Raw genomic sequence first — 26925 nt, 5'->3', positions numbered from 1 at the left:
ATTTTTTGTTTTTATACTCTTGCAGCAGCTTGCTACAGAGTATAATAGTTTTTTAATCTAACGGTTGTACGTATCACCTAAGCGAGATAGATGCCTTACATTGTACATACATATAAATGTATGTACTGTTCAAGACCCTACGTACTGAATATGTGGACGCAGTGCTTATAGTTGAATTTTTACCGAAAATATCTGCAAATGTGTGAGATATATAATTGAAATTCAAAAAATTCCTTTCTTGATATTTGTATGTCTGCAAGCTACAAATGGATTGAATTGGGTCAATACCTCCTTTAGCCCCCATATACCCAATATAAAGGTTTTCGAACTTCTGGGTGCCTTTATTCCGCATGTGAGTTATTTTAATAAATTTGAGAGAGCGCGTTTCTCTCATAACGGTGCACATTTGTATTTAGGAGGAGTAAACTCGGATGAAAGTTCGCACTGGACCCCATGTAACTAACAAGCCTTATGTACCTGAAGGTATTTCCCCGCCTTTAATCCTTGCGGGTTGTAAAAGTATAAAATGTTCCGTTAAACCCGAATGTGCTACTTCCTTACTCGTTATACTCTAATACTTAAAAAATGATGATCGGTGGCTTTACGAACATTCGTGGAAGCTATTCTATTCACCCACAGCAAAACCGTATTAAACACGTGACTCAATTCTTTTTAGCAAATATTCATACAAACACATACACATGCACATATGTATGCGTGTTTAGCCTTCAGCTAAAATAAGTGTCTCGCATTTGGCTAATTAATTCCACAATCTCAATGCCTCTTAATGGCTTCAATAGGATTAGCAGTTGACACGAGCCACGCGAACAGCCCTCAAAATCAAAACAACCAGCGATTCGAGTAAAGGAAAAGCGCTAGTCACAGGGTGGCGTTTGCACTCGTATCTGTTGCCGCACCCAATGGGCACATTTCGAGGCACTTGACTCTTGCTTTTGACTGGGCACATGCATGCTACGCCTACTTTTAAGAGCAGCCGTAAAACTACTATTTCTGCTTTGTTTGACGCATCACGTTTTGACTTTTTTATTTGTTCTGTAAAACACACGTATTGTGAACATATTTGTATATACGTATGTATGTATGTGTGTTTTGTATACTCAGTTCTTTTTCATTGCTTTACTTTTGGGAAGCTTCTTCAGAGTTTATTCTAGGTTGATAGGTTTCAGATCGGCATTATACCCGTTGGTTAAGCTATGAATTCGCGCAAAATTAACAGTTGATTAACAACAAATACACAAAAGTACACGTAGCTTAAATTGTATATGCTATGTACGTTCATGTGCTTAGCATATTGGAATACTTAGAGAGAACTCCAGTTAATCGAGTGGCCCTATCCACAATTTTGGGATAAATACATAGGCTGCTATATATATTTCTGAAAATGGAATTAACTCGTGCACATTTTCGTGCGATCATTTTTCACAACTTTCGACGTGGATTATCACGACAAGAGTGCATCGATGAACTAAAATCTTTATATGGCTATGAAGCACCATCCTATAGCACTGTGAAAAACTGATACAACGAATTCAATCGTGGCCGACGCTCGCTCAAAGACGAATTCCGTGAAGGTCGTCCAAAAACAGCCGTTGTGCCAGAAAACATCGATGCCATACGTGAACTGATAATGCAAGACCGTCATGTAACATACCTTCAGATAGAGGCATGCCTATGCATTTCTCCCACCAGCAAACATTCGATATTGCATGAACACCTGGCCGTAAAAAAGGTTTGTTCTCGTTGGATCCTGCACAATTTGACAATCGCTCAAAAAAAGGTTCGTGTGGATTGGTGTAAAGAAATGCGGAAAAAATACGATCGCGGTGCTTCAAAAGACGTTTATAAGATCGTCACATGTGACGAATCATGGATCTATGCGTATGAGCCCGAAACAAAACAGCAATCGACCGAGTGGGTCTTCCAACGAGCCAAATCCAACGCAAAAAAAAAAAAAACATTAAATATGCCTATTTTCATTATTAGGCCAGAAAGATATATAGCAGCCCTCGTATATACATATAACATTTCACGAAGGAACTGAAAATTTCTTTTTGGTATTTCAGAAATCACACATGGAAGCAGTATCTTGTACACAGTACTCGTACAACCTCGCTCTTCAATGAACTCAAATTGCTTCGCCGGAATGTCACAAATAAATTCTTACTGTTTCTCATGCATCGGTTAGGTCAGTCTGTTTAATAATATAAGGCTCAAAACTTTAGTCAACTTCTCACACATATTCAACCAATCAAAATAAACCGAATAGCCGAGAAAGTAATGAGGTACAAGCTTTTTTAGTGACCTAGGGTATGGACTATAACTAGACCAAATATTACGACCTTAGTCGAAGTTTAAGAGACAAACTTAATTTAACCAATTAAAACAGAAGATATCTGTAGTTTTTTTTAACAAAATGTTTAAATCTGAATACACAAACAAAATCTTTCGCAGAACCTTTCTCTCAAAAACTCATAACGCCGACTCATCAGATGTTGTCATCGTCCACGCCTCTGTACCATATAGTAGGAAGGTGATGATGAGTGAATTGTAGATTTTGGTGACTTGAGGAATTTGGTCTTTATTCGTAGAGAGAGGACTTTACTTTTCAATTGCCTACTCAGTCCGAAGTAGCACCTGTTGGCAAGATTTATTCTACATTGGATTTCGAAGCTGACATAGTTGTTGGTGTTAATACTGGTTCCAAGATAGACGAAACTATCTACGACTTCGAAGTTATTACTGTCGGGAGGCTAGTCGAGAATGCCGTGACTGTTTGTTTGATGACAGCAGAAATTTTATCTTACCCTCGTTCTAAACGAGATATAGTGTATGTGAAATAAACCTAAGTCAAAGCAAAATTCAATATTACGAACAAAATATCAACCAAAGGATGGAAAATCACAATTTATACGGTAAAAAGCCACTCTTTAGCTTAATGTTGTTATATAACTCTTATCAATTTTCTTATATAAGGTACATAAGAGCTAAAGAACATTTTAACCCAATTTTATCCAGTTTTGATTTTACAACATGTCCTAATCAGAAAGAGATGCCTTGAATTTCATTAGAAAAAATTACAGATTAACTAATATTTATAAGAAGTAAAAAGCGAAGCGGATGTTTGAATATCCGTATAATAGGTATATAGGAACAATGGAAAATATTGTATTGATCCATTATGTTTAGGTGGGAGGATAAACTTTTATTATAATGAGATTTTTTCTGAATTTGTATTAATATTCCTTACATACTAACCAATCGATTCGGTATAAAACTAACCGGAAGTTCGAAAATTTTTATGTTAGGTATATGAGGGCTATTATCCCGATTTAACCAATGAAATGACAAATGACATCAAAAATATATTCTCCCAGAGTTTCAATACTAGACCCCACTAATTGCGACCAATATGTCTTCGGTAAAAAATCAACCATATGCACTGGGATCCACATACATACATATTTGGTGCATGGTTCCAAGCACCCATGAGACATAGTCCGATTTCGAAAAATTTTGGGCATAAATTTCAATACCTTGAGAACATTATTTGTGCAAAGTTGTATTGTGATAACATTACTAATGTTGGATTTGTAACTGTTAAGTGTAATTGGAATTAAAAATTTTGTTATATGAGAAGTAGGCATGGTTATCATCCAACTACGGCATTTTATACAGTGTCCATTGTACTGAAATAAATAAATTCACTTGTTTACTTTTTGCTGAGGTCAATAACTCCTTTGTTTACAGTTTAGAAGGTCAATGATCTTTTTGTTTGTTAGCCATGTCAACAACCTTTGTTTACATTTAGCCAAATCAAAAACCGTTGCTTACATTTGAGGTCAGTAACCATTTTGTTTACATTATGAGGTCAAGAAACTTTTTGTTTACAATTTACCGAGATTAATGACCCTTTTGTTTACATTTTAGAAGGTCAATGAACATTTTGTTTACACTTAACCAAGTCCACAACCTTTGTAACGTTCATGGAGAGCATTGTAACTCCCGTGGAGACATGGGTAAATGAGTTTGATATGCAAACAAGTCAACATTCATCGGAATGGAACCCATTTTCAGTCGATCGAAATGCGCAAAAGATGAAAGCCATTCCGAAAAGAGCTTATGAAAAGTGTTTCGAGGGCTGGAAAAATCTTTGGCATAAGTATACATGTGTATTACATATGGTGGGGATTACTTTGAAGGCAACCAAATAAATATTGAAGAATAATTAAATATTTTTCGTTTTATTTACAATTTCCGGGTACTTTTTTTATCACACTGTATAATAGGAATAGAAATGTTTGTACTAAAAGTATTTTTCTCAGCACATTTGATTGAGTTAGCTTCAGTGGTTTGGAGGATATGTAAGGAACATTTAACCGTTTAGGGGGTGAGTCATGCCTACTTTCAAAAAAATATTAGCCCAATGGTGTACCTTTCTACTTAGATTATCTGTCCGCCATATCTATCCTGCTTAGTTTTAGGCGATACAAACGTCCTTAGCAACATGTTGCGAGTGTACAAGTATACAAGTTAATTTTTTAGATGGTTGATGGAGACAAAGAATGGTTCAAAATTAGATAGGTTGCAAAAATCATATTTCAGATACACACGGCAAATTAGATAAGCAAATGGATGCATAAGTAATATAATATCGGATGAAAAAAATTAAAAACAGCTCATTACTAATCACTATCATTCATTCGCTTTTGCTTTTAGAAAACACATTAGCAGCACGCTAGATTTCTTCAAATCATAGCATTTCACGCAAATGCAAATCTTGGTGATGACACTCAACTATAGCAAATCTAAGTGGGGGTGAGCGTACGCTTGGAAAGTGATGCGCTAAATCGCACGCACGCACGACATTCAAAGAATAAAAGCAAGTCTGGAAAACTAGAAGGCGGATGAGCAGCTTTTAGCAGACGCTTTTCATCAAAAAGAGGCATTTGCTCGCCTTAGAGGCAGACAAACGCGGACGAATTAGCCGAATTAGAACCACAACCGCACCCACAACCTCAACCGTGAAAGCGCCACTCCTATAAGGTAATTCACCCCTCGACTCGAATGCAAAGCGAGATCGTCAACATTCGGTAAACCACTTCACATGCTACTCGCATGCAACATTTCCTTGAACAGCCAGAACCACTCACCGCCAACCACGCACAAGAAGCACTATGCAAAGCGTGCAGGGCCCACAACTTCCTCCACAATAGCACTTCAGCGTACGAACATATTTGCATATTCGTAAATACCCGTACGAGCGCGTAAGCAAATGAATCGCTTGTAGACTAAAAATAGCCACCGACAGTGGAGCTATCAATTTGATCAGTGTCAATGTCAGCGAAGTCGGCAAACTCGACGCAATGTCGGAAATTTCATGCACAGGCGCGCACTTGGCCGTCCACAATAACACGGGCGCAATGTTAACACTTCTTCGAAAAAGTATACAACACAGAGCGCATTGCGAAATACATGTATGCTGCTAACGTATGGATAGGTGCATGTGTGAGGCAAACGTGCAACGCATTGCAAATTCGGTCATAGAATTCTATTCGCCGTTGTTGCTTTACAATTTCAAAAGTGTTGTTTATGTTGATGTATAACACTTAGCACAATCGAAATGTGTTGCAATTGTTCTTTTGATAAGTTTCATGAAAGCAAATGCGTCGATATTGCTATTTGCTTATATGGGGTTCATATTTGAGCGAGAGTTAGGACTTCACGATCCAAACTTCTCTTTTAATGCTTCTAAGTTGACTGTAAAACATCATAAGCGACTTTGGTCTCGCCAAATGCTTCTCAGACTCTGTCAGAAGCCGTCAAAACATTTCTTCAATAAGTCAGATCTTCCTTAAGAAATTGTCTATAATTTGAAGTTACAGATTTATATTGTATGTGAGACAAGATAAAAGTGTTCTACTGACTTTTGACTTCAAACCATATTTTTTTGTCCAAAGTAGAGAAAGCAATAAGGTAGATAATTTCGTCTAACTTGGAACCAGTATTAACGTCAACAACAACGTCAATAAAATCCAAACTCTCATCATTCCGGCCCTGCTATGTGATCTATGTGATGCAGAGGCATTGACGATGACAACATCTGATGAGTCAGTGTTACGAATTTTCGAGAGATAGGTTCTGCGCAAGATTTATGGTCCCTTACGCGTTGGCAACGGTGAATACCACATTCGATGGAACGATGAGCTGTACGAGATAAACGTCGACATTGGCATAGTTCAGCGAATTTAGAGATAGCGTCTACGCTGGCTAAGCCAAATCGTTAGAATGGGTGAAACTAACGCAGCTTTGAGAGTAGTATTCGACGCAGTACGCACCGGTGGAAGAGGAAGACCTTCACACCATTGAAAATACTATATGGAGAAGGACCTAGCTACACTGGAAATCTCCAATTGGCGCCAAACAGCGAAAATGAAAAACGACTGGCGCGCTATTGTAAACTGGACTATAACCGCGTTAGCGATCAAACCATATACATTCAAATTGTCTTCATTTGAGACAAAAATCGGCCGCGGTTTTTGAGGTGAAATGGTTTAATAGCTCAAAAACAATTTTAAATATTAAATATTTTAACTTCACGAAAATATGTAAGCATGCCTGCTTGAAATATGTCAAATATCAATCAGCTGTTCATCACAAAATCCGTGTAGCTTTGTTTCTTTACTTTTCTGGCATATAACGAAAACATTTCAATAATCACTCTTACAAACGGCGAAGGAACGAAAATGTAAACAAACGGAAAAAGAACAGAACTCAGCAAGAAAAATAGAGCGCACTGTTTTTGATGAATATGTCATATCAAAGCTTAGAAATTAAATAATCGAAAGATGACGTAAACTTCGCTCGAAGAGCATTTCAGTTAAATCAAACAAATAAAAATAACAAAGGAACGGAAAGTTTTAGGCATCAAAAAAAATTATACATTAATTGATATAAAGAAATTATATCTCTGCACTAAGTTATATGTACACTACTTCTACCAACAATATTCAATTGATAGAATAGATAAAGCAAACAATTTCCCCAAACCAAACACTCTGGAAACTGCATTTTTCTCAAAAAATAAGGTGACATTTGAATTTAAACTGCGCGCGTCGAAGGATTTAGAGATTTATTTTTTTTTAGGTTGGTAGTACTGTCAGTCACATTTATGTCAAATTTCATGTCAAAATATTCATTAGTGTTTGAGATACGTGTCGTTTTGTGAGCTGGTAAAAGTGAGTTTTTCGTTTTTTGCGATGTCGAAATTTGTTGAGCAAAGAATTTGCATTAAATTTTGTTGACGGGTTTATCAATTTTCTGCTACGGATACGTTGAGGATGGTGCAGAAAGCCTTTGGTGATGAGGCTATGTCTAAAAAAAATGTTTACAAGTGGTATAGTGAGTTCCAAGCCGGCCGTGAACGTGTCGAAGACGAAGAGCGTCCAGGGCCCCCATCAACCTCAACCGACGAAGCTCACGCTCAACAAATCAAAGATTTGGTGTTGAAAAACCGTCGATTAACAATTAAAGACCTTGCTGATGAAGTTGGCATATCGAAAGGTTCAGCCAATACCATTTTGAAGGATGTTTTGGGCCTCAAGCGCGTCAAATCTCGACTGGTACCGAAAACATTGAATTTTTTGGAAAAAAGGCGTCACGTTGAAGTGTGTGAAACGATGCTTTCTGACTACCAGGGTGTCATGAAATGCATTCTAACTGGCGATGAAACTTGGATCTATGCTTATGACCCCGAAACAACCGATCAATCGGGCGAATATCGTGCCAAAAGAGAGCCAAGACCAAAAAAATCGCGCCAAAGTCGCTCAGAAATCAAGGTTATGTTGACTGTTTTCTTCGATTATCGTGGTGTTGTGCATTATTAATTCCTTTCAACCGGTCAAACAGTCAACAAGGAATATTATTTGAACGTTATGCGTCGCTTGCGTAACGCTATCCGCCTAAAAAGGCCGGAATTGTGGAAAGACAATTCTTGGTTTTTATACCACGATAATGCACCATCCCATACTGCCCTCGTAATTCGTGATCATTTCGCCAAAAACTCAACCCATATCGTTCCGCAACCACCGTATTCACCTGATCTGGCGCCGAGCGACTTCTGGCTGTTCACCAAGCTCAAAAGACCGCTCCTGGGACACCGTTTTTATACGATAGAGGAGATTCAACCCGCAGCGAAGACGGAACTGAAGGCCATCCCGGAAAGTGACTACAACCAGTGTTTCGAAGATTGGAAAATCCGTTGGCATAAATGCATTGCATCGGGAGGTTATTACTTTGAAGGAGATGAAATTAATTTGGAAGAATAAATCAAGAATTTTCAAAATAAATACACAGTAGTATAATAATCACTTTGCAAATAAAACTACATTCTTTAGTAATTGGGAAATTAAATGTAAATATACATATATAATATGTATTATCTAATTAAAATATTCACATTTTCAAATATATATGTTACCTTACCTTTTCTGAGTAAATAATTCTATTCATTTTGAATTAATTTATTTAGCTTAATTCACTTTTGTGCCTGCCCAGCCCGGCAAGTACTTTCCACTGTGATAAAAAAGTACCCGGATATTGTATATAAAGTGCAAAATATTTAATTCTTCATCAATATTTATTTTGTCGCCTTCAAAGTAATCCCCACCATATGTAATACACTTATGCCAACGGTTTTTCTAGTCCTCCAGCTCTCTTGCCATCTCTTTAAAGCTTGCCTGACGGTTTTCAAGCACCATATACTTCACTTTTTTAAGACTTTCGATGGTCGTTCAGATCGTGACATGTCTTCAACGATCTTTTGACCGTCTTTGAAGGCTTTGCACCACTGGTAAATTTGTGTTTTTGATAAAACTGAATCACCGTAAGCCATATTACCCAGCATTCGCAACGATTCCTCAGCAAATACAAAATTTGAGACAAATTCTTTGTCCGATATTTAATCTATTATAAAAATCGCAACGCTCTACTGAGCTGTACCGACTAAAGCAACTGTTCTAAACAAAGTGGTTGACAGTCATACCTGAATTTGACATAATAATTAAGGACAATCCTACCAACTTAGCAAATATCTTTGAAATATCATTTACCCGGGAAATTTAAGTAACGGGTGATTTTTTTGAGGTTAGGATTTTCATGCATTAGTATTTGACAGATCACGTGGGATTTCAGACATGGTGTCAAAGAGAAAGATGCTCAGTATGCTTTGACATTTCATCATGAATAGACTTACTAACGAGCAACGCTTGCAAATCATTGAATTTTATTACCAAAATCAGTGTTCGGTTCGAAATGTGTTTCGCGCTTTACGTCCGATTTATGGTGAGGCTCATTTCTGGTTGAATGGCTACGTAAATAAGCAAAATTGCCGCATTTGGGGTGAAGAGCAACCAGAAGCCGTTCAAGAACTGCCCATGCATCCCGAAAAATGCACTGTTTGGTGTGGTTTGTACGCTGGTGGAATCATTGGACCGTATTTTTTCAAAGATGCTGTTGGACGCAACGTTACGGTGAATGGCGATCGCTATCGTTCGATGCTAACAAACTTTTTGTTGCCAAAAATGGAAGAACTGAACTTGGTTGACATGTGGTTTCAACAAGATGGCGCTACATGCCACACAGCTCGCGATTCTATGGCCATTTTGAGGGAAAACTTCGGACAACAATTCATCTCAAGAAATGGACCCGTAAGTTGGCCACCAAGATCATGCGATTTAACGCCTTTAGACTATTTTTTGTGGGGCTACGTCAAGTCTAAAGTCTACAGAAATAAGCCAGCAACTATTCCAGCTTTGGAAGACAACATTTCCGAAGAAATTCGGGCTATTCCGGCCGAAATGCTCGAAAAAGTTGCCCAAAATTGGACTTTCCGAATGGACCACCTAAGACGCAGCCGCGGTCAACATTTAAATGAAATTATCTTCAAAAAGTAAATGTCATGAACCAATCTAACGTTTCAAATAAAGAACCGATGAGATTTTGCAAATTTTATGCGTTTTTTTTTAAAAAAAAGTTATCAAGCTCTTAAAAAATCACCCTTTACAATTTCCGGGTGGTTTTTTGTCACAATATATAACGAACAATTTTTAAAAATGACTGGAGGAACAGTTTTTCTTAACATGTAAAGTAATTTTCAGTTTCTTGAAGTTGCTTGAACATCTATTTTATGATATTATATTGTTCGTTGTTTTTTGTATTGAACTCGAAGAGGATATTTGCATGAAAAAATAGGGTCAGTTCATTCCCTAACCCACATATACCTAATATAACATTTTCAATATTTCGCTTAATACCGCATATGTCAGTCAATATGTAAGAACATTAAGTATATAAGATTGGAATAATCATGTTTAATACCGAAAATATGTTGTTGGAATTATCTTGATAAAATTGCGTGGAAACATGTTCCATGAGTGCAGACTTTCCTCATACCCCAATGTACTCTATATAGTGATATTTGACTATACCTGACTTAAGTGGATAAGGTCTCATAAAAAAGAATTGGTTTAGCGCTGAATACTACTGTGCCCAAAAAATAAGGTGACATTGTATTTATTTTGAAAATTCTTTATTTATTCTTCCAAATCAATTTCATCCCTTCAAAGTAATCCTCTCCCGATGCAATGCATTTATGCCAACGGATTTTCCAATCTTCGAAACACTGGTTGTAGTCACTTTCCGGGATGGCCTTCAGTTCCGTCTTCGCCGCGGCTCGAATCTCCTCTATCGTATAAAAACCGTGTCCCAAGAGCGGTCTTTTGAGCTTGGTGAACAGCCAGAAGTCGCACGGCGCCAGATCAGGTGAATACGGTGGTTGCGGAACGATATGGGTTGAGATTTTGGCGAAATGATCACGAATTATGAGGGCAGTATGGGATGGTGCATTATCGTGGTGTAAAAACCAAAAATTGTCTTCCGGCAGATAGCGTTACGCAAACGATGCATAACGTTCAAATAATATTCCTTGTTGACTGTTTGACCGGTTGGAAGGAATTCATAATGCATAACACCATAATAATCGAAGAAAACAGTCAACATGACCTTGATTTTTGAGCGACTTTGGCGCGATTTTTTTGGTTTCGGCTCTCTTTTGGCACGATATTCGCTGGATTGATCGGTTGTTTCGGGGTCGTAAGCATAGATCCAAGTCTCATCGCCAGTTACAATGCACCCTGGTAGTCGGAAAGCATCGTTTCACATACATCAACGCGACGCCTTTTTTCCAAAAAATTCAATGTCTTCGAAACGTTCACGGCCAGCTTGGAACTCACTATACCACTTGTAAACTTTTTTTTTAGACATAGCCTCATCACCAAAGCCTTTCTGCACCATCCTCAATGTATCCGCAGAAGAAAATTTATTCCGTAAACAAATTTTAATTCAAATTCTCAACAAATTTCGACATCGCAAAAAACGAAAAACTCACTTTTAGCAGCTCACAAAACGACACGTATCTCAAACACTAATGAATATTTTGGCATGAAATTTGACATAAATGTGACTGACAGTACTACCAACCTAAAAAAAAATAATTCTGCAAATCCTTCGACGCGCGCAGTTCAAATTCAAATGTCACATATTTTGGGCACAGGTAGATTAAAATATATATATCTCGAAGAGATATTCGTGTTTTTTACAGTAACCTAAAATATTCAAATCGGCATTTGCTTGATAATTTTTTACAACTGTCGACGTGAATTAACTCAGCAACAGTGTATCGATGTACTTAACTCAATTTATGGCAATGAACCTTAATCTAGGAGCAGTATTTATCTAAGGTATGATAGAATCAATCGAGGACGAAGGCCACTCCAAGACAAAATTCGTGAAGGTCGTCCAAGATCAGTTGTTGTTCCGAAAATAACTGATGTTGTGTGCAAACTGATTTTGCAAGGTCGTGATCTGACCTACAAGTATCGTGAGATTGAGACAACTATGAGCATTAGTGAGACTAGCATACAGTCAATACTGTATGATCATTTGACTGTAAAATCGTTCACGTTGGATCCCACACAATTTGCCAATCGTTCATATTCATGAGTTCTTGGAAAAGTCTTTAAACATATGTACATCAAGCGCGTTAAATTGTTCGCCAGTCATTCTTATTCAAAATTTGCTTTTCTAGTATTGCAATAAATGCCGTTAATTGGTCATAAAAGGTGTCCCATTTGCGTACTAGTGTTGTTGTTTATAAATGAAAGCAGACAATAAATATTGCTCACGTTTAATTAACGTCATTCAGAATTGCAATATGAAAATTAAAATATTAAAACAGAATTGTAAGAAATTATTTATGGCGTCTGCAAGATCAGCAGACTTTTCATGTTTAAAACAAAGAAATGGAAAAATTTTCATGCAAATATGTAAGATATAGAAGTACTATTTTGTAGCTGAAATCGCCGCTGTATATATGATGTATGTATATATGAAATATGTTCACATAAATAACTGTAAACAATTTTGACCAATGCTTCGGACATCAGTTCGTAACACAACGAATTCGCATGCTGAAAATTTCTGATTCCTATGAGTTAATGAGTTGTTGAGCAATTTAATTGCGTAAATGTCATTTTGAAATTTTGATGTTATTCGTACAGCAACAATATTGCTAGAAAATGAGTTATAGTACTTAAGTGTAGATGCTGCAAATTTATTTCTAATTAGTCTGAAATAAAAGCATTCAACTTAAATTAAAATTTAATTCAGCAAAATCTGCGAGGTAATTTTAAATTAAATTAGCATGTGAACAGACTTCAACGCTTGTCTAACACTTTTCCGCCTACATACGAAATTGTTTACAGTAGTTTAACTAATTGTTGATTTTATTGATTGATGGCAAATTTTAGATTTTATTTTACTTTCATATGCCATTATTCGAATGCAAAAACCACTATTCGGATTACAAACAAGAACATGCTATAAAATAATATAATTAACCGAAATGTGGATTATTTTTAGAATATATTTGTTTATTGCTCAAATAATTTGAGATAAATAATAATCAGCGATCCAATTAATTTTGAGGTGATACAAATATTTTTTAAGAATATCGCAATACATATGTATGTATATACAAGGTGCGTTCCAAAGTAAACAGGACTTTAAGGGGGTATTCTAGTCTAGAAATTTGAAAAAATCGAAATTTTTTTTTCATATTTCGATAGTTTTGATATTCAAAAATATCTCCCTAAAAGGATTTTTCAAAACTCAAATTATTTTCAAAGTTATAGCCATTTTAGTGAGCGAATATCGTATAACGGTTGAGCGAATGTCGTATAACGTAAAACTTTAATCGCGTTTTACTCGAAACTACTATTTTCAACACTTCTGACATGATTTCTCAAGTTCTAATGAACCGATTAACTTGAAATTTGGTGTGGACCTTCTTTATATATCTCTCTATAGTTGGAACTAGGATTTTAAAAAAATTTTGATTTTTACTATTTTTAAAAAATTTCGAACTTTGCCAAAAAACGGGCAAAAAATTCAAACAGTCGCCATTTACTGAATTTTTTTTTTTTTTTATTTATCCTAGTTCTATTAATTTTTTTTTTTTTTTTCTGATCACCCAAAGTGTTGGAATCGTGTCAGGAAGGGCGTACCCTTATTTTCAACCCCCGCCACGCCACCACGCCGCAATTAATCAAATTATCACAATTTTTTTTTTTATTTTTTTTTGTATTCTTAAAATGTCAGTAAATATCTGATAAAAAATTGGATAGTAAAAATGTTCTTAGTTTTTTTTTTATTGGACTTTAAAAAATGTCGTTAAATAGCATTTCTAGACTAGAATACCCCCTTAAAAAAAAACAGAACAAATAGTTTTTTCGGCAAAATCAATTTATCTTATTCAAAATAGTTTCCTTCTGCTTCAATACAGATTTTTGTACGGTCCAAAAGCATGTCGATTGAGGGTTTAAGCTCGTTGGCCGGTATGGCCACCAGTATGCCGGTGCAAGCCTTTTGAATACCCTCTACGTCTGCATAACGCTTTCCTTTCATGGGCACATGCATTTTTTCGAAAAGGAAGAAGTCACACGGTGCCATGTCAGGTGAATACGAGGAGTGGTTAATGGTTAAAATCTGATTTCGGTCGATGTTTTGGAGATGTTCAATTCCATTTCCATGAATGTCAAGGATGATTTCGGCTGATTTTTGATGAGTTCACGAACAGTGTCGATGTAATTTCCGGTGATCACGGATTTTGATTGGCCCACATGTTGATCGTCATTTGAAAACGTTGAAACCACTCGAGCACTCTGCTACGAGATAAGCCATCATCGCCATAAACTTGCTTCATCAATTGAAACGTTTCGGTAAAAGTTTTACTAATTTTAAAATAAAATTAAATGTTGGGTCTTTGTTCGAAACTCATTTTCGCAGCGATAACACAGACATACTGACACTTAAAATGCAATAACTTCACTTCCAATCAATGAAATGTCATGAAATTCTAACTGGAAAATCGATAAAGATAGCAGATTCTAACGCACGACATATAGAAGGCGCCACCAGGGGACGCTAGATTCATAATGTCATGTTCCCTTTGGAAGGCACCTTGTACATTTGGGCCCGCACCCACAAATTGTTATTAAATTCCCCAAATAAATTATGTTTCAAAAAAATATATTTGCTAGGGCTGTTCTTGCAAATCATCAGGCAAGTGTTAGAGATATGACAGGGCATCTTTCGCGAGTCCTTCGGAATGATTTTGGTGGTTAGTTTAGGTACGAAACGCGTCCATGCTCGACTCGTCCCGATAAAGCTGAATTTTTTCAAAAAGAATACCGTAAACAGGTCTCTTTGAACACGGCTTGATCGTGCGAATTCCGATCTCACATTCATGGAGAGCATTATAACTGCCTATAAGACATGGGTTTATGAGTATGACATGCAAACAAGTCAATAATTATCAAAATGGAGGGGAAAAAATCAGCCGAAACTAAAAAAACACGCCAAGTCCGTTCAAAAATCAAGGGGATGCTTATTGTTTTTTTTTTCGATATTCGTGGTTTAGTACATCATGAATTTGTTCGGGAAGGCCACACGGTCAAAAGGATTTCTTTTTGACCGTATTGGTGCGTTTGCGTGAGAAAACTCGTTGAAAAAGGCCGGAATTGTAGAAGAACAATTCATGGATAGAAATTAATTTTGCACTTCGACCTATGGTCACAAAGGTTCAGCACTCTGCCAAGCCAACCAAGAGCTTACTTGGCACGATGGAGGCCATGTGATCTCTGTCCATGTAGATGTATCCAAGGGCCTTGAGGCTGCTTCTACAAATTCATGGGCAATCTGGTATGAGGTGTTCTGGACATGGAATCGGACATGTCGCAAAAAAGGCAGTCTGCACAAGAGGCTAAGCCCATATTGGACAAGTGTTTCTTGAGCCTATAGTGCCCAGTATAGAGCGCGACAAGGAGACGGAATATATCTCGGGGAGGTTGTTGATCATATTTTTAAACCTTGCTAGGTTGTAGCCACCCAAAAGCAACTTAGCTTAGCTTATTGCTGTTGCCTGCTGCTAGTGACGTTCTCTCCCCACTCTCTCCTTCGTGCGGTGCAATTATTTTATGGTGTAGGACCCCACCGCAATGCAATGTTCTGCAAACTGAAAGGCGAATCAGACTTCCTATAAACTTCTCCACTAATAGCCTTTTGGGGGTTACATGGGTTTCCTCGGGCAAAAAACGGCCTTTTTTCAATAATTTTTTTTTACATATAAAAAATAAAATATTTTAATGAATTTTTTTTTATTTAAAAGACTCATATTTAGTAAACATTTTGTAAAATTTTCAAAAAAAAAAATATCAAAATGGCAGTCATTACGACGCCATTTCCGATAGTCCCTCGAAAAAAAGGTGCATCTGCGTTGTCAGCAGAACTTCTTTCAGGATCATCAGAAATAAAAATAAAAAAAAATTTCTCGACATTTTTTTTTTTAATAGTTGCCTCCAGCGCACAAGTTCTCAGGGTTGTATCTCCGAAAGCATTGATCAGATCAACTTGAAAATTTAGGACAATATTCGAGAAATGTTATAGAATTTAATAAGATAAAAAAATTTTTTTCGATTTTTTGAAACTGTGAAACTTCATAAGCTGAGACCCATGAGATGATGAGCACTACAGCTTTGAAGGTTTTAGGTTTAGTATCCGCCGGTGAAAACAGAGGAAGCAGAAGACCTCCATTACGTTAGAAAAATTAGGTGGAAAAGGATCTCTCTGCCGTTGGTATCTCGAATTGAGGCCAAATAGCGAAAAGAAGAAACGACTGACGCGCTGTTAACCCGGCAATAACAGCGTAAGCGGTAGTAAAGAAGAAGAACTACAAGCAAAATCCGTGTCATAAAAGCATCTGCCACTCAGTTTCATACAGGTATATTTCTAAAACTCATTTTAACTTCATTAGTCATATTGTGTATGCGCGTATTGAATGCCAGAGTTGTTCGCAATGAAAATTGAAATATTTTCAAAAATGCGGAAATGCGTTTCTATCAAAATTCTTGCTATTTTTCAATAATTTTACAGTTGTTTTTATAAGCCGCATTGGGCAAATGAACTTTTACTATTTTCATTCCATTAAATCGCGCTTCGGCTGAAAAGTAATTTTGAAACAACAGGTATTTGTTTTATTTAACGTTTTAGATTCATTTTTTTTTATATTTTTCCTACAATTATTTTCCATTTATTTCGCACTCTTTCGCAATTCCAAACACACGTGCAATTATAGCGCTAAAATAAATAAATATTATGAACACCCACAGGTAAATATGTAAATACCTGTATTTACTCACCCTAACGGCGTATGTGTGTGTGAGTGAGTGTGTGGTATACGCCATTGATTTGCATGTGCGACGACAAGACAAGCGATAAATTTAAATTAGCAATGATTTCTAGCTTGGATACGTATACGCCATGTGCACCAGATCCATTACTAATTGTACGACTAGCCGTATAATTATTGACGCGGTTTTTATTTGTTGCCGCTTCCAACTGCACACCGGCATACATACACACACGCACACGTAACAGCAGTGCTGCTGGGCTGCTACTTGATTTACTCAAATTCATGTCAGATATAATTCAGCGGCATGATAAATACCGAACGCGAAGGCAGCTAAATTTAGTTTTCATTAGTTGTGGCACCGTGAAAAATACTACTTTCATACGTGAGTATATAATATATACCCAATACTATTTCGCATGCAATTAAAAATATTTTTATGCGTCGAAGCAAATTTATTAGCCAATCTGTGGTAATGAGAATTTAATGCTTGCTTAGGTGTATTTAGAAAATTTAGTTATTTCCTTTCACTAAAAGTAAAATTAGCCAATTTTACTCAGAGTTCTCTGGCTGAATAAAACACTCACAATTCATTCACTGTATTCATGTAAAGGTGATTGATAAGGAATTTTTGAAGTGGGTATAATAAAACACTATTCAATTTAAAGATAAATGATCAGCTTGAGGAGCTGAGTCGCTTTAGTCATTTGCGTTTCCATTTCCAAATCAAACCAAAACTGTTCCAGCCGCTAGGTATTGAATACGAGTACGTGTGCCCCAGTATCTACTTGTATAGATGACTTTAGACCGAAAATATCGGTCAATATATGAGATATATAATTGCAATCCACAGAGAATCCTTTTCTCACTTTCCTCACAATGGTATGTCTGTGTGTCCAAAATAGGTTGAATCGGGTCAAAAATATCCTTAGCTCCCATATACCCAAAACAAAGATTTTCGAACTTTCGAGTGACTTTAAACCGCATATTTCAACCAATATGTGAGTTAGCTCAATAAAAATAAAGCGGAGCGTGTTTTATTGAAAACAGTATATCTTTGTACCTAAAATGGATAAAACTGGGCGAAAACTTGAAATAACCTTCGTATAACATCCGGGTGACTTTACTCCATATGATTGTTAAGACTATGTGAGGTACCTTAGTGAACCTCAGAAAACATATTATTAGTATGTGGCACATTCATGGTATGTCGTATTGGCAAAAATAGATAAAATCGGGTTGATACAACCACTAAGTCCCATATACTAGACATGTATAATGATTCGCGTTTTTTATTCTTGCAAGTGGCAAGCGTATAAAATATTCGGTTGCACCCGAACTGAGCCCTTTCTTACTTGTTATTGGTAATTTGCTTAATAAAAACAAACACAAAACATATGTATATATGTACATAATTTAAATTATAAATAAAGTATAATTATACTGACTCATACGACTACAAATACTGAGCATTTCACAGCGTCATCTGTTGGTGAACATACGCCAAGCGGTGGAAGCTTTTACTTAGAAAGCTTTACAGTGGTGGCTAAATGTAAATATTGCCAAGCATATCGTAAATAAAATTCAGAGAACGTTTATCATATGATATCAAATGATATATATGATGATAAATTTGAAATTTGTCCGCTATTCAAATGCTTAATAAAGTTTTCTTCTTAAACTATAAATAACCTCTTTTGTAAATTCGTTTCAAAAGTTATTTGAACTGGAGGGAGGTAACAAAAGACAAATTAGCTGAAAACGATGCCTAGAGAAACTAAGCGCTGAGGTATACATAGGTAAAGGAAGGCTTTTTAACCTGTGGTTGTTAATGAGGGTTTGCTTCTTTCGAAGTTAATCTTTTTTACAGCGGTTACCAGATTTCTACTCAGTTTGGTTTTTGTTCTTAACTGGTTTATGCAGTTATAGCATTAACTACAGCCAGTCGTGTCGTCTTTTCGTTATTCGGCGTCAATTCGAGAAACCAAGTGCAGCCAGGTCCTTCTCTAACTTATATCTCAAACGGAGTGCATGTCTTCCTCTTCCTCTACTTCCTCCCGCGGGTACTGAATCGAAAACTTTCAAAGCTGAAGTGTTCACTTCCATCCGCACAACATGACCTAGTCAACGCAGCCACTATCACTTGATTCTTCTTTGTCAATATCGCCGTATATCTCGTACAGCTAATCGTTCCATTAACTGAGGTACTCGCCATTGCCAGTACACAAAGCACCATAAATCTTGCGCAAAATCTTTCTCCCGAACACTCCTAAGGCCGACACATCAGATGAGGTTATTTCCATGCCACCGTTTCCCGAGAATGATGAAGTACTTGTCGAGTTTGGCCTTTGTTCGTCGAGAGAGGACTTTACTTTTCAGTTGTATACTCAGTCTAAGGTAGCACTCGTTGGCACAAGTGATTCTGCATAAGCTTCCTTGGCTGATATTGTTGTTGGTGTTGATATTGGTTCCAAGGTAGACGAATTTATCTACGACTGTAAAGTTATGACTGTCAACAGTGCGGTGCGAGCCAAGTCGCGAATGCGATGACTATTTGTTTGACGACAGGAGTTGGACACTCTTAGAAAGGATGGTACGTATACTTTATCTATTTAGCTCTGCAGTTCGTCTTATTTTATATTTTTAGATTTAAGAAGTTACTATAGGGAGCCTTCTTGTCTGAAATATAGCTTTGTATCGAACTGCTCGGAGAGATCCTTCTCGCTCCTGACCGAGATTTTAGTGTTGCTCAACATCAACGGGGATATCAAGTTCAGACATTGCGGCAGATCCTTTTCATGTTGTAAAAGGCGACTTTAAAATCGACAAAGAGGTGGTGTGTCTGGATCCTTTTCTCACGGGTCTTTTCCAAGGTATGGCGCTTGATGATAGTCTGGTCGGTGGTAGATTGCAAGATCCAATCAGTTTTTTGACGATGGATTTCAGTCTTTTCATCACATATCTTGCAAAGAAGCCGATGCATGCACCGTGTCAGTCCTTCGCCGCCGTATTTGAATAGCTTGGGCGGTAATCTATCTATCCCTGCCAAAAAGGCACTCTTTGGTGTGTTTTAGAGGCAAAGGGTATCATTGATTCATATTTCTTCAAGAGTAACGCCGCTCAAAATATTACAGTCATTGACGATCACTATAAAACCAGTCATTCGTGGTTTTATAGTGCCTGGAGAATTCGCGATTGGAGGATGTTAACCGAACTTTAGTCCCAATAAGAACTGCATGCCATACGGCAGCCAATAAGGCAATCAAAATACTAAAGGAGAATTTTAGTAAGCACGTTATTCGCCTCTCGGGCATGTGATGTAGCCTCAAAGATCGCGCTATTTAGCACCGCTTGACTTTTTGCCCGGTTATGTGAAGTCTCTTGTCTTCGCACTTAAACCCGGCCGAGACAATTTGCGTCTTAGAAGAGAATATTGGGCGCATTATTGCTGACATACAGCAAGGCAAAGCAGCTGCAAAAAGTTGTTGAAAATTTGGCCTCTCGAATTTTTTAGAGCGAGCCAGTTCCGGTGGTTACTTGCCAGAAATCATTTTCAAAACATAATGACAAACCCTTATCTTTATAACTACTTAGGCTAAACTCTTGGTCGTAACCTTTCTTTTTTGTACACCACATGCATATCTAACAAAAAGACACCCGTTATAAGTCAACCAGCAATAAGTAGCTCCTTTCCCTTTAACATGTGTTCGTGCTCTTAAATTAATCATAAAACAATGCTACGACCTTTACACATTAAAATTTTGTAATCTCTGAAATAGCTGCCTTGTCAACGAATCATCTACACTGGTATTCTACGCCCTCCACAAAGCAGAGGCAGCAAAATTTTAATTTCATATTTACGAGTATGTGCTCCATATTTAGTGAAGCTGTGAGGATTTTGGTATTTAATAGTGCAAGAGCTCTTCAAAACCAGCTGCTGAGGCAGTAACCATTTTCTCATGAAAAGAAGGGGTATAACATTTATGATGTTCTCCCTGATGCTCACGAAGCATCAGTGTATATTTGTTTGTGAGTGAATGCATCAGCTTATGAAGTCGCAACTTTTAAATGCCTTCTTTGTAAGTGTTGTGTGCAATATTTAATTATTCACGTCAATTGAGTGTTGGCATAAATTAAGTTATGGAAACACTCAGTATAGGCGAAACGTTGCAAGCTCTTACTCGAATGTGACAAGTGTGTTCGTATGTATGTGTGTGCTGCTGTAAGTGAAATGAGGCATACTCGCCTATGAACATACAGGCTAGTGTGGGAGACTAATGTACAGGGCAAAGTGAACGCAAGTAATTCTATTAGATTTAGTTTGCATAAACAGAACTCACTCAGTGGCACTCAGTGTCTGCATGTGTGTATATAAAAAGACTTAAAACATTATATGTATATAGGCATGTTGTTGCGCTTACCTCCAATCGTGCGCTGCAAAACCGGGACAATTTGTTTTGCATTGTTCGCAGCGTACGCCGTCGTCCACCTCTCGTATAACAACCCCCTGCAAAGTGAAAAAAGAGAAAGTAAAAGTGTGAGACAAAATATTTTTAAACTACAATAAAGAATGCAATTAAAGAAATATTATTTGCCGAATATTTGAATTGAAATCTTATGATTTATAATACCGGAAATTATTGATCTCAACGGCCAATCGTAAATGATGTACCAGAATTCTTATTACACGACTGTTAAGAAATATACCGCGTCGACAGGATAGCTCCATTTTAGTCTCATACATTGTTAAATATTACCCAGCACTTGGATTACAAGTACGTCATCATCTCTAAGGGAACGACAAGTAAATTCTTCTACAGTTCATTTTATAGTAGGCATTTTGACGTCTCGTTGGAGGATGTTAGGTGCGCCCACTACAGTCCGAAAAAATCACGGTCTACCGTAGTAAAATAAATTTTTTGAGCAAAATTCGTTTTCTTTTATTCAACATTGTCTCCTTCAATGATGATTCACGGATTGTAGCGATCCTCCAACTTTTCGATACCATTTCTCTAGTACGATTTGTCCTTTGCTTCAAAACAGGCCTAAACTTCGACAACCACTTCTTTATGCGACGAAAATTTCTTCCCAGTGCGAATACTTTTGAGATTTGAAAACAGGAAATAGTCGGTGGGCATCAGATCAGGAGAATACGGTGGATGCGGAAATAATTCAAAGCCCAATTCATGGATTTTTGTCATCGTTTTCCATGACTTGTGACACCGTGCCATGTCATGGTGAGACAGAATTTCCTTTTTCTTCAAATGCGGCAAGGTAATCAATAAAAATTATTACAAAATACAGACGTCGTAATGTTGCTAGTCGGCTCGGGCGTTTCTCCACGCTATGGAGTGGACACATCGTGTGCAGTCTACTCGGAAGACTAGGAATATTTTATCAACACGCGAAATTCGTTTTTATCCATTTTTGCGCAATATCAAAAGTAATAACAAAAGTTGTTTCACTCAAAATCATATAATTGATAAATTAATGATCCATCAGGTATCAAATTGATACTAGCGCCTTTTGAAGGTTAGTGCTAACTAAAAATCGTATGTAGTAGAGCCATTCATGGGTCAGGACCTGTTAAGATTTGAATCAGTTGAACTCCTCTGGATTTGAATTCTATATGACCAGATCGGTCTGGGTATTGCTTTATATACATATGAGTTACTTGTTTTGAGACTGAGGCGGGATCTTCACCTTAGAAGGCAATACATCTGGTTAACTCTTAACTAGAGTTTGTATTCAGTTTTAGTTTATATCTCCACGTCTCTTATTAATTGTAAGTCCATGATATTCTGGACATAATTCGTTCGTGTGGGTATACACCACTTGTATGGATTTTTCAGTATTAATGCCAATGTTGCATTTGGTGAGCCACGATTCTAGAGCGGTCTATTGAGTTTGCAGTCTCCTGGAGGCGACAATAGAATTGCTACTCCACGCCATCAGTGCAGTGTTATCGGCATAGGTTGAAGTAATTGTGAAGTCAGAATTCATCACTGGAAAATTAGGTGCAAGAACGCTGTCTTGAGGTGCACCAGCGCGTATGGGTGTCAGCTCCGAGTTAGCATGACGACATCTGACGTAAAACGTCCGATTATGCAATAATGACTTTGGCATAGGCATTGATGCCAGACTTTATCAAATAAATGGCGGATATTAAACAAAACTTCTGAACAATATTTGGATTTATTATTTATTCCATGACATTCTGTGGCATTTATCAATTGTACCATGAAATTTTCTGAAGCCAAGCTGGCGATCCGGGATTAATTTTTTCTCCTTCAACAAAGGTCAAAGTGTACATAAGCATATTATTTAAATATCCGTATGGATTTAAATAACGACCAGAGGCCAGGTTATTCAGTAGCTAGTCATCGTGCTGAATTGCTAGTAAAATTCCGCGAAATTAGCGACTACCAGAATTAGCTGAAGGATTAAAGACTAGTAAAAACAACTATTTAAAGAATTTTAGCTGAAAATTTAAGTAAAAAAGGCCACATGAATTAAATGAAGACCAAACAAGTGACAACAGTTCGTTCACTTTCCTTTCAACATATTTTTTTATTCTTGCAACATTTTGCTACAGAATATAATAGTTTTATTCACTTTATTCACCTAAAAATAATCGCTATAGGGTTGTTTATATATGTATGACCAGGATGAGGTGAAAAGTTGAAACCCTTGTAACGTGAGGAAACGTTAAGATATATTGGTGAACCTTGGTAAACATCTTCCTTAGTAAAAATAAGTAAGTAACGCGGAGATAGTAGATGGGAGAAATCGAATCACTGCCACGCCGACAAATGCCATTAAACGTATAAAGTACCATAACTAAGCACTAAATTAAGATATACAACCCTAACTTGGCACCCGCGATCGTAGGTGTAAGGGGAACCTGTGAGTAAAAAAGTTTGAAAAAGTAGCCCTATAATAGGTTTAATGTACATAACTCCCAGACTACTAAAGCTACAATAACCCAATAACCAAAAACGCTGAAGGCAATTTTTCTAGAAAGTTATATCGACAATGAAATCGGAAGACAACCCTGCCGACTCCACATTTAACGATACTCTTAAAAACTACTAAAAGCGAGATAAATCAAAAATTAAATACGCTAGAGACATTAAATTCTACGCCCGAGATGGTATTAAAAGGCTTTATATAAGTCGGTGCAAAAAATTGGACGATGGGCACCGCCCACTTTTAGGTAAAATCACATATCTCAGGATCTGCCGGACCGATGTCAACCAAATTCGGCAGGTAACATTCTTATGACACAGTAGTAAAATGGACGAAATCCGACTGCAACCACGGCTACTTAGCATATAACACAATTTTAAATTCCAACTGACTTTTTCCTTTTTATTGTGCAAGGCCAGAAGCTATTAAAATGACGGGATAAAACTTTGCACAAAAAATACCTTTAGCGTATGTCATCTTATGACTATAAATTGTCCAAATCCAACAGAAACTGTTCAAGCCACTGAGTACCGAATGTTTGGAATTCAGCACCCCTAGTTGATTTTTAATCGGAAATTTTGGTCAGTGTGTTAAATTTATAGTTGAAATGCAGAAAGAATCCCTTCCTGACAGTGATGTGTCAGTTGAATCGCGTCAATATTTCCCTTAGCCCCATATACATATCTAACACTACGCTTTGCGAACTTCTAGGTGACTTTACACCGCATATATCGGCCAATATAAGTATGAGTTATCTCAATGAAAATGAGAGAGCGTGTTTTATTGATAACAGTGTATCTCTATGTGTAAAATGGATAAAATTGGACGAAAACTTGACCTCGCCCTCATATAACAAACATATAACATTCAAGTGACTCTACTACATATTTACAAAAGAAAATTTAAAAATATCAATTTGCTGCCCTGTGACAAAAACACTATTCATGCTTTTTTCAAGCTTCTATGGTAAAAAAAATTACTATCACGTGTGTAGAAAAACTCTGTCGGGCAGAGTACGAGTATTATATAACTAAATACTATGCGATATGATTAATTAATGCGGCATGCAGTTACAACGAAAACAATGCATGAAACGAAACCGATTGTGACACCAACTGCAGCAGAAAATTGCAACAACACCGAGCAATGATTTCATATTTCACAAATACAACTACATACGCGTGCACATTCATGTGCATTGAAAACATGATTTTTTTTTGTTGGAGAATAGACCTCGCTTTTTATAGCTGCTGATGCTGTTCTAGTAACAATGAAATCCCACGTTGACAATTCTGGCACATTTTGCAGCTGCCACATCCTGTCGCCAAGTCCGACCAAGCGACCTTCCTCAACGAGTGCATTTATTTTGTGTTAATATGCCAACGCTTTTACTTAACCACATGCATACATGCCCACACATACATAGGTGCACACATGCATACATACATATCCACTTATGTATGTGGCATGAATATTATTTGCTCGTTGCGCTTTGGTTTTATTTCTCGTTTGCGGCTGAAATCCGTCCAAAAACATACTCGTTGCTCGTTGTTGAAATTGGTTACTTTCAGTCGCCTGACAGTCTGTCCGAACTTTACAAAAGCGTATGTTTCATGCAAGTTTTGTGATCTGAATTCAGCTTTTGTTCAAATGTCGCCCGTTATGTGCTCGTTTGCCTACTTATTTGTCCATATGTATTTATCTAAGCATGGCTGGTTTTGTCTGTATGTACTTACACGTGCACACACAAGAATAAAGAATTTAAAGAAACCAGAAATGGTATATTTCTTCAGGCGAAAAGTTTGGAAACTGAACTTATAACTGAGTATGTTGGAAAGGCCTCGTTAAGTTCTAACTAGAAAGAAGTCCTAAGGAGGAAACGACGGAGTATGAGGAACTGAGGCACCGTTCCCACGACAGTCGGGTCTATGTAACCGGAACGGACCCGCAGTTTTATCTGGCCAAGAACTGTTAATTCTGCTGCTACAACAACTACAACGAGCTGAACCATATGTGTCAGTGTGAGAGCATTTGATTCATCACTTTTCACACAAACAATTTTTAGCACCATCTATTTGTGAATAATTGAGTATGTCAGGAATGCATTCGAATTGATCTCAGCTGATTTTAAAAGGCACTACTAATAAGTAAAAATTTGATAAAGCCACAAGTAGGTGGCACTGTTATTTGAACGCTTCGTGCAAGAACGAAAGAAAAGTAGGGCTCCGCTGGGCACAGCCAGCCACAGCTGAAAAGTACCTCATGCAGTCATTAACGATTTGGAAAGAGTTAATTGTGGTTAAATGTCTCAATTTCTAAATTCGAAAGAGTTTACCTGCAATGTTTGAACAGCAAATCAAAGGAAGATACAATTTTTGTTGCATTTTCGCGAACCGACTGCGCCTGCTTATACGAGACACGGATATTTTCACTACTCATACATTAAATAACATTGATGGGAAATATATTTCACTTTTTTAGGATAGAAAACACACTAAATAACCATGAAGTAAACAGAATAATACATTTTCTGAAAAAACTAAAATAAATCACTATTTTGAACTAAATTTTCACTCGCGACGCGGAAATTCAACTTGAACTGTTTAAATGATGGCGGAAGTTTGACATAAGTGAAGGTGTTGCCACTAGGTAGTGATTAAATGATATAAGTGTTACCAACAGGTGATTGCAATTAAAGAAATTTATAAAAAAAAGTAATAATTTTTGTTATTAAAAAAATTTGTTTAAATTTAATAAAAAAAATTCCGAAGTAAAAAAATTATTAGTGTACTTTTCTGTGTAATTTTCTATCATCACACAAATTCTCGTTATTTTATATATAACTTAAATAAGGTCTGAGTTTTCAAACACATACCTACTTTTTTATATAATTTGACTTCAAATCTATTACGTACATATATTTTATAGAGTTAATGCTTAAATAGACTTATATACCATGTCTTTGTGGGAACCGCCGATATCGGACCACTATAGTTGAGCGATCAAAGTCAAGTTCTTATATGGAAACTTTTTTAGTTATGAAGGGTATTCCAAGCTTCGATGCAACAAATGTAAAGGGTTTCATTGTCTTTTGGATAAACTGGATAAAGAGCATGCATCAACTTCTTTGTAGA

The 26925-nt window shown here is 36.9% G+C and overlaps 1 protein-coding gene across 1 annotated transcript in view; it reads right to left on the bottom strand.

Annotated features, from left to right (window-relative positions):
* Window positions 1-26925, bottom strand: part of LOC105233722 (four and a half LIM domains protein 2) — a 248612-nt gene that overhangs the window by 142977 nt on the left and 78710 nt on the right. Inside the window, exon 3 of the mRNA XM_049459497.1 lies at window positions 21244-21329. Coding sequence (XP_049315454.1) covers window positions 21244-21329 — 86 coding nt within the window. The remainder of the gene's footprint in view (window positions 1-21243; window positions 21330-26925) is intronic.

Source organism: Bactrocera dorsalis, chromosome 5 (genome assembly GCF_023373825.1).
Source record: "Bactrocera dorsalis isolate Fly_Bdor chromosome 5, ASM2337382v1, whole genome shotgun sequence".
NCBI lineage: Eukaryota > Metazoa > Arthropoda > Insecta > Diptera > Tephritidae > Bactrocera > Bactrocera dorsalis.
Note: the sequence above shows the minus strand (reverse complement) of the source record. Positions and strands in the feature narration are given on the sequence as shown.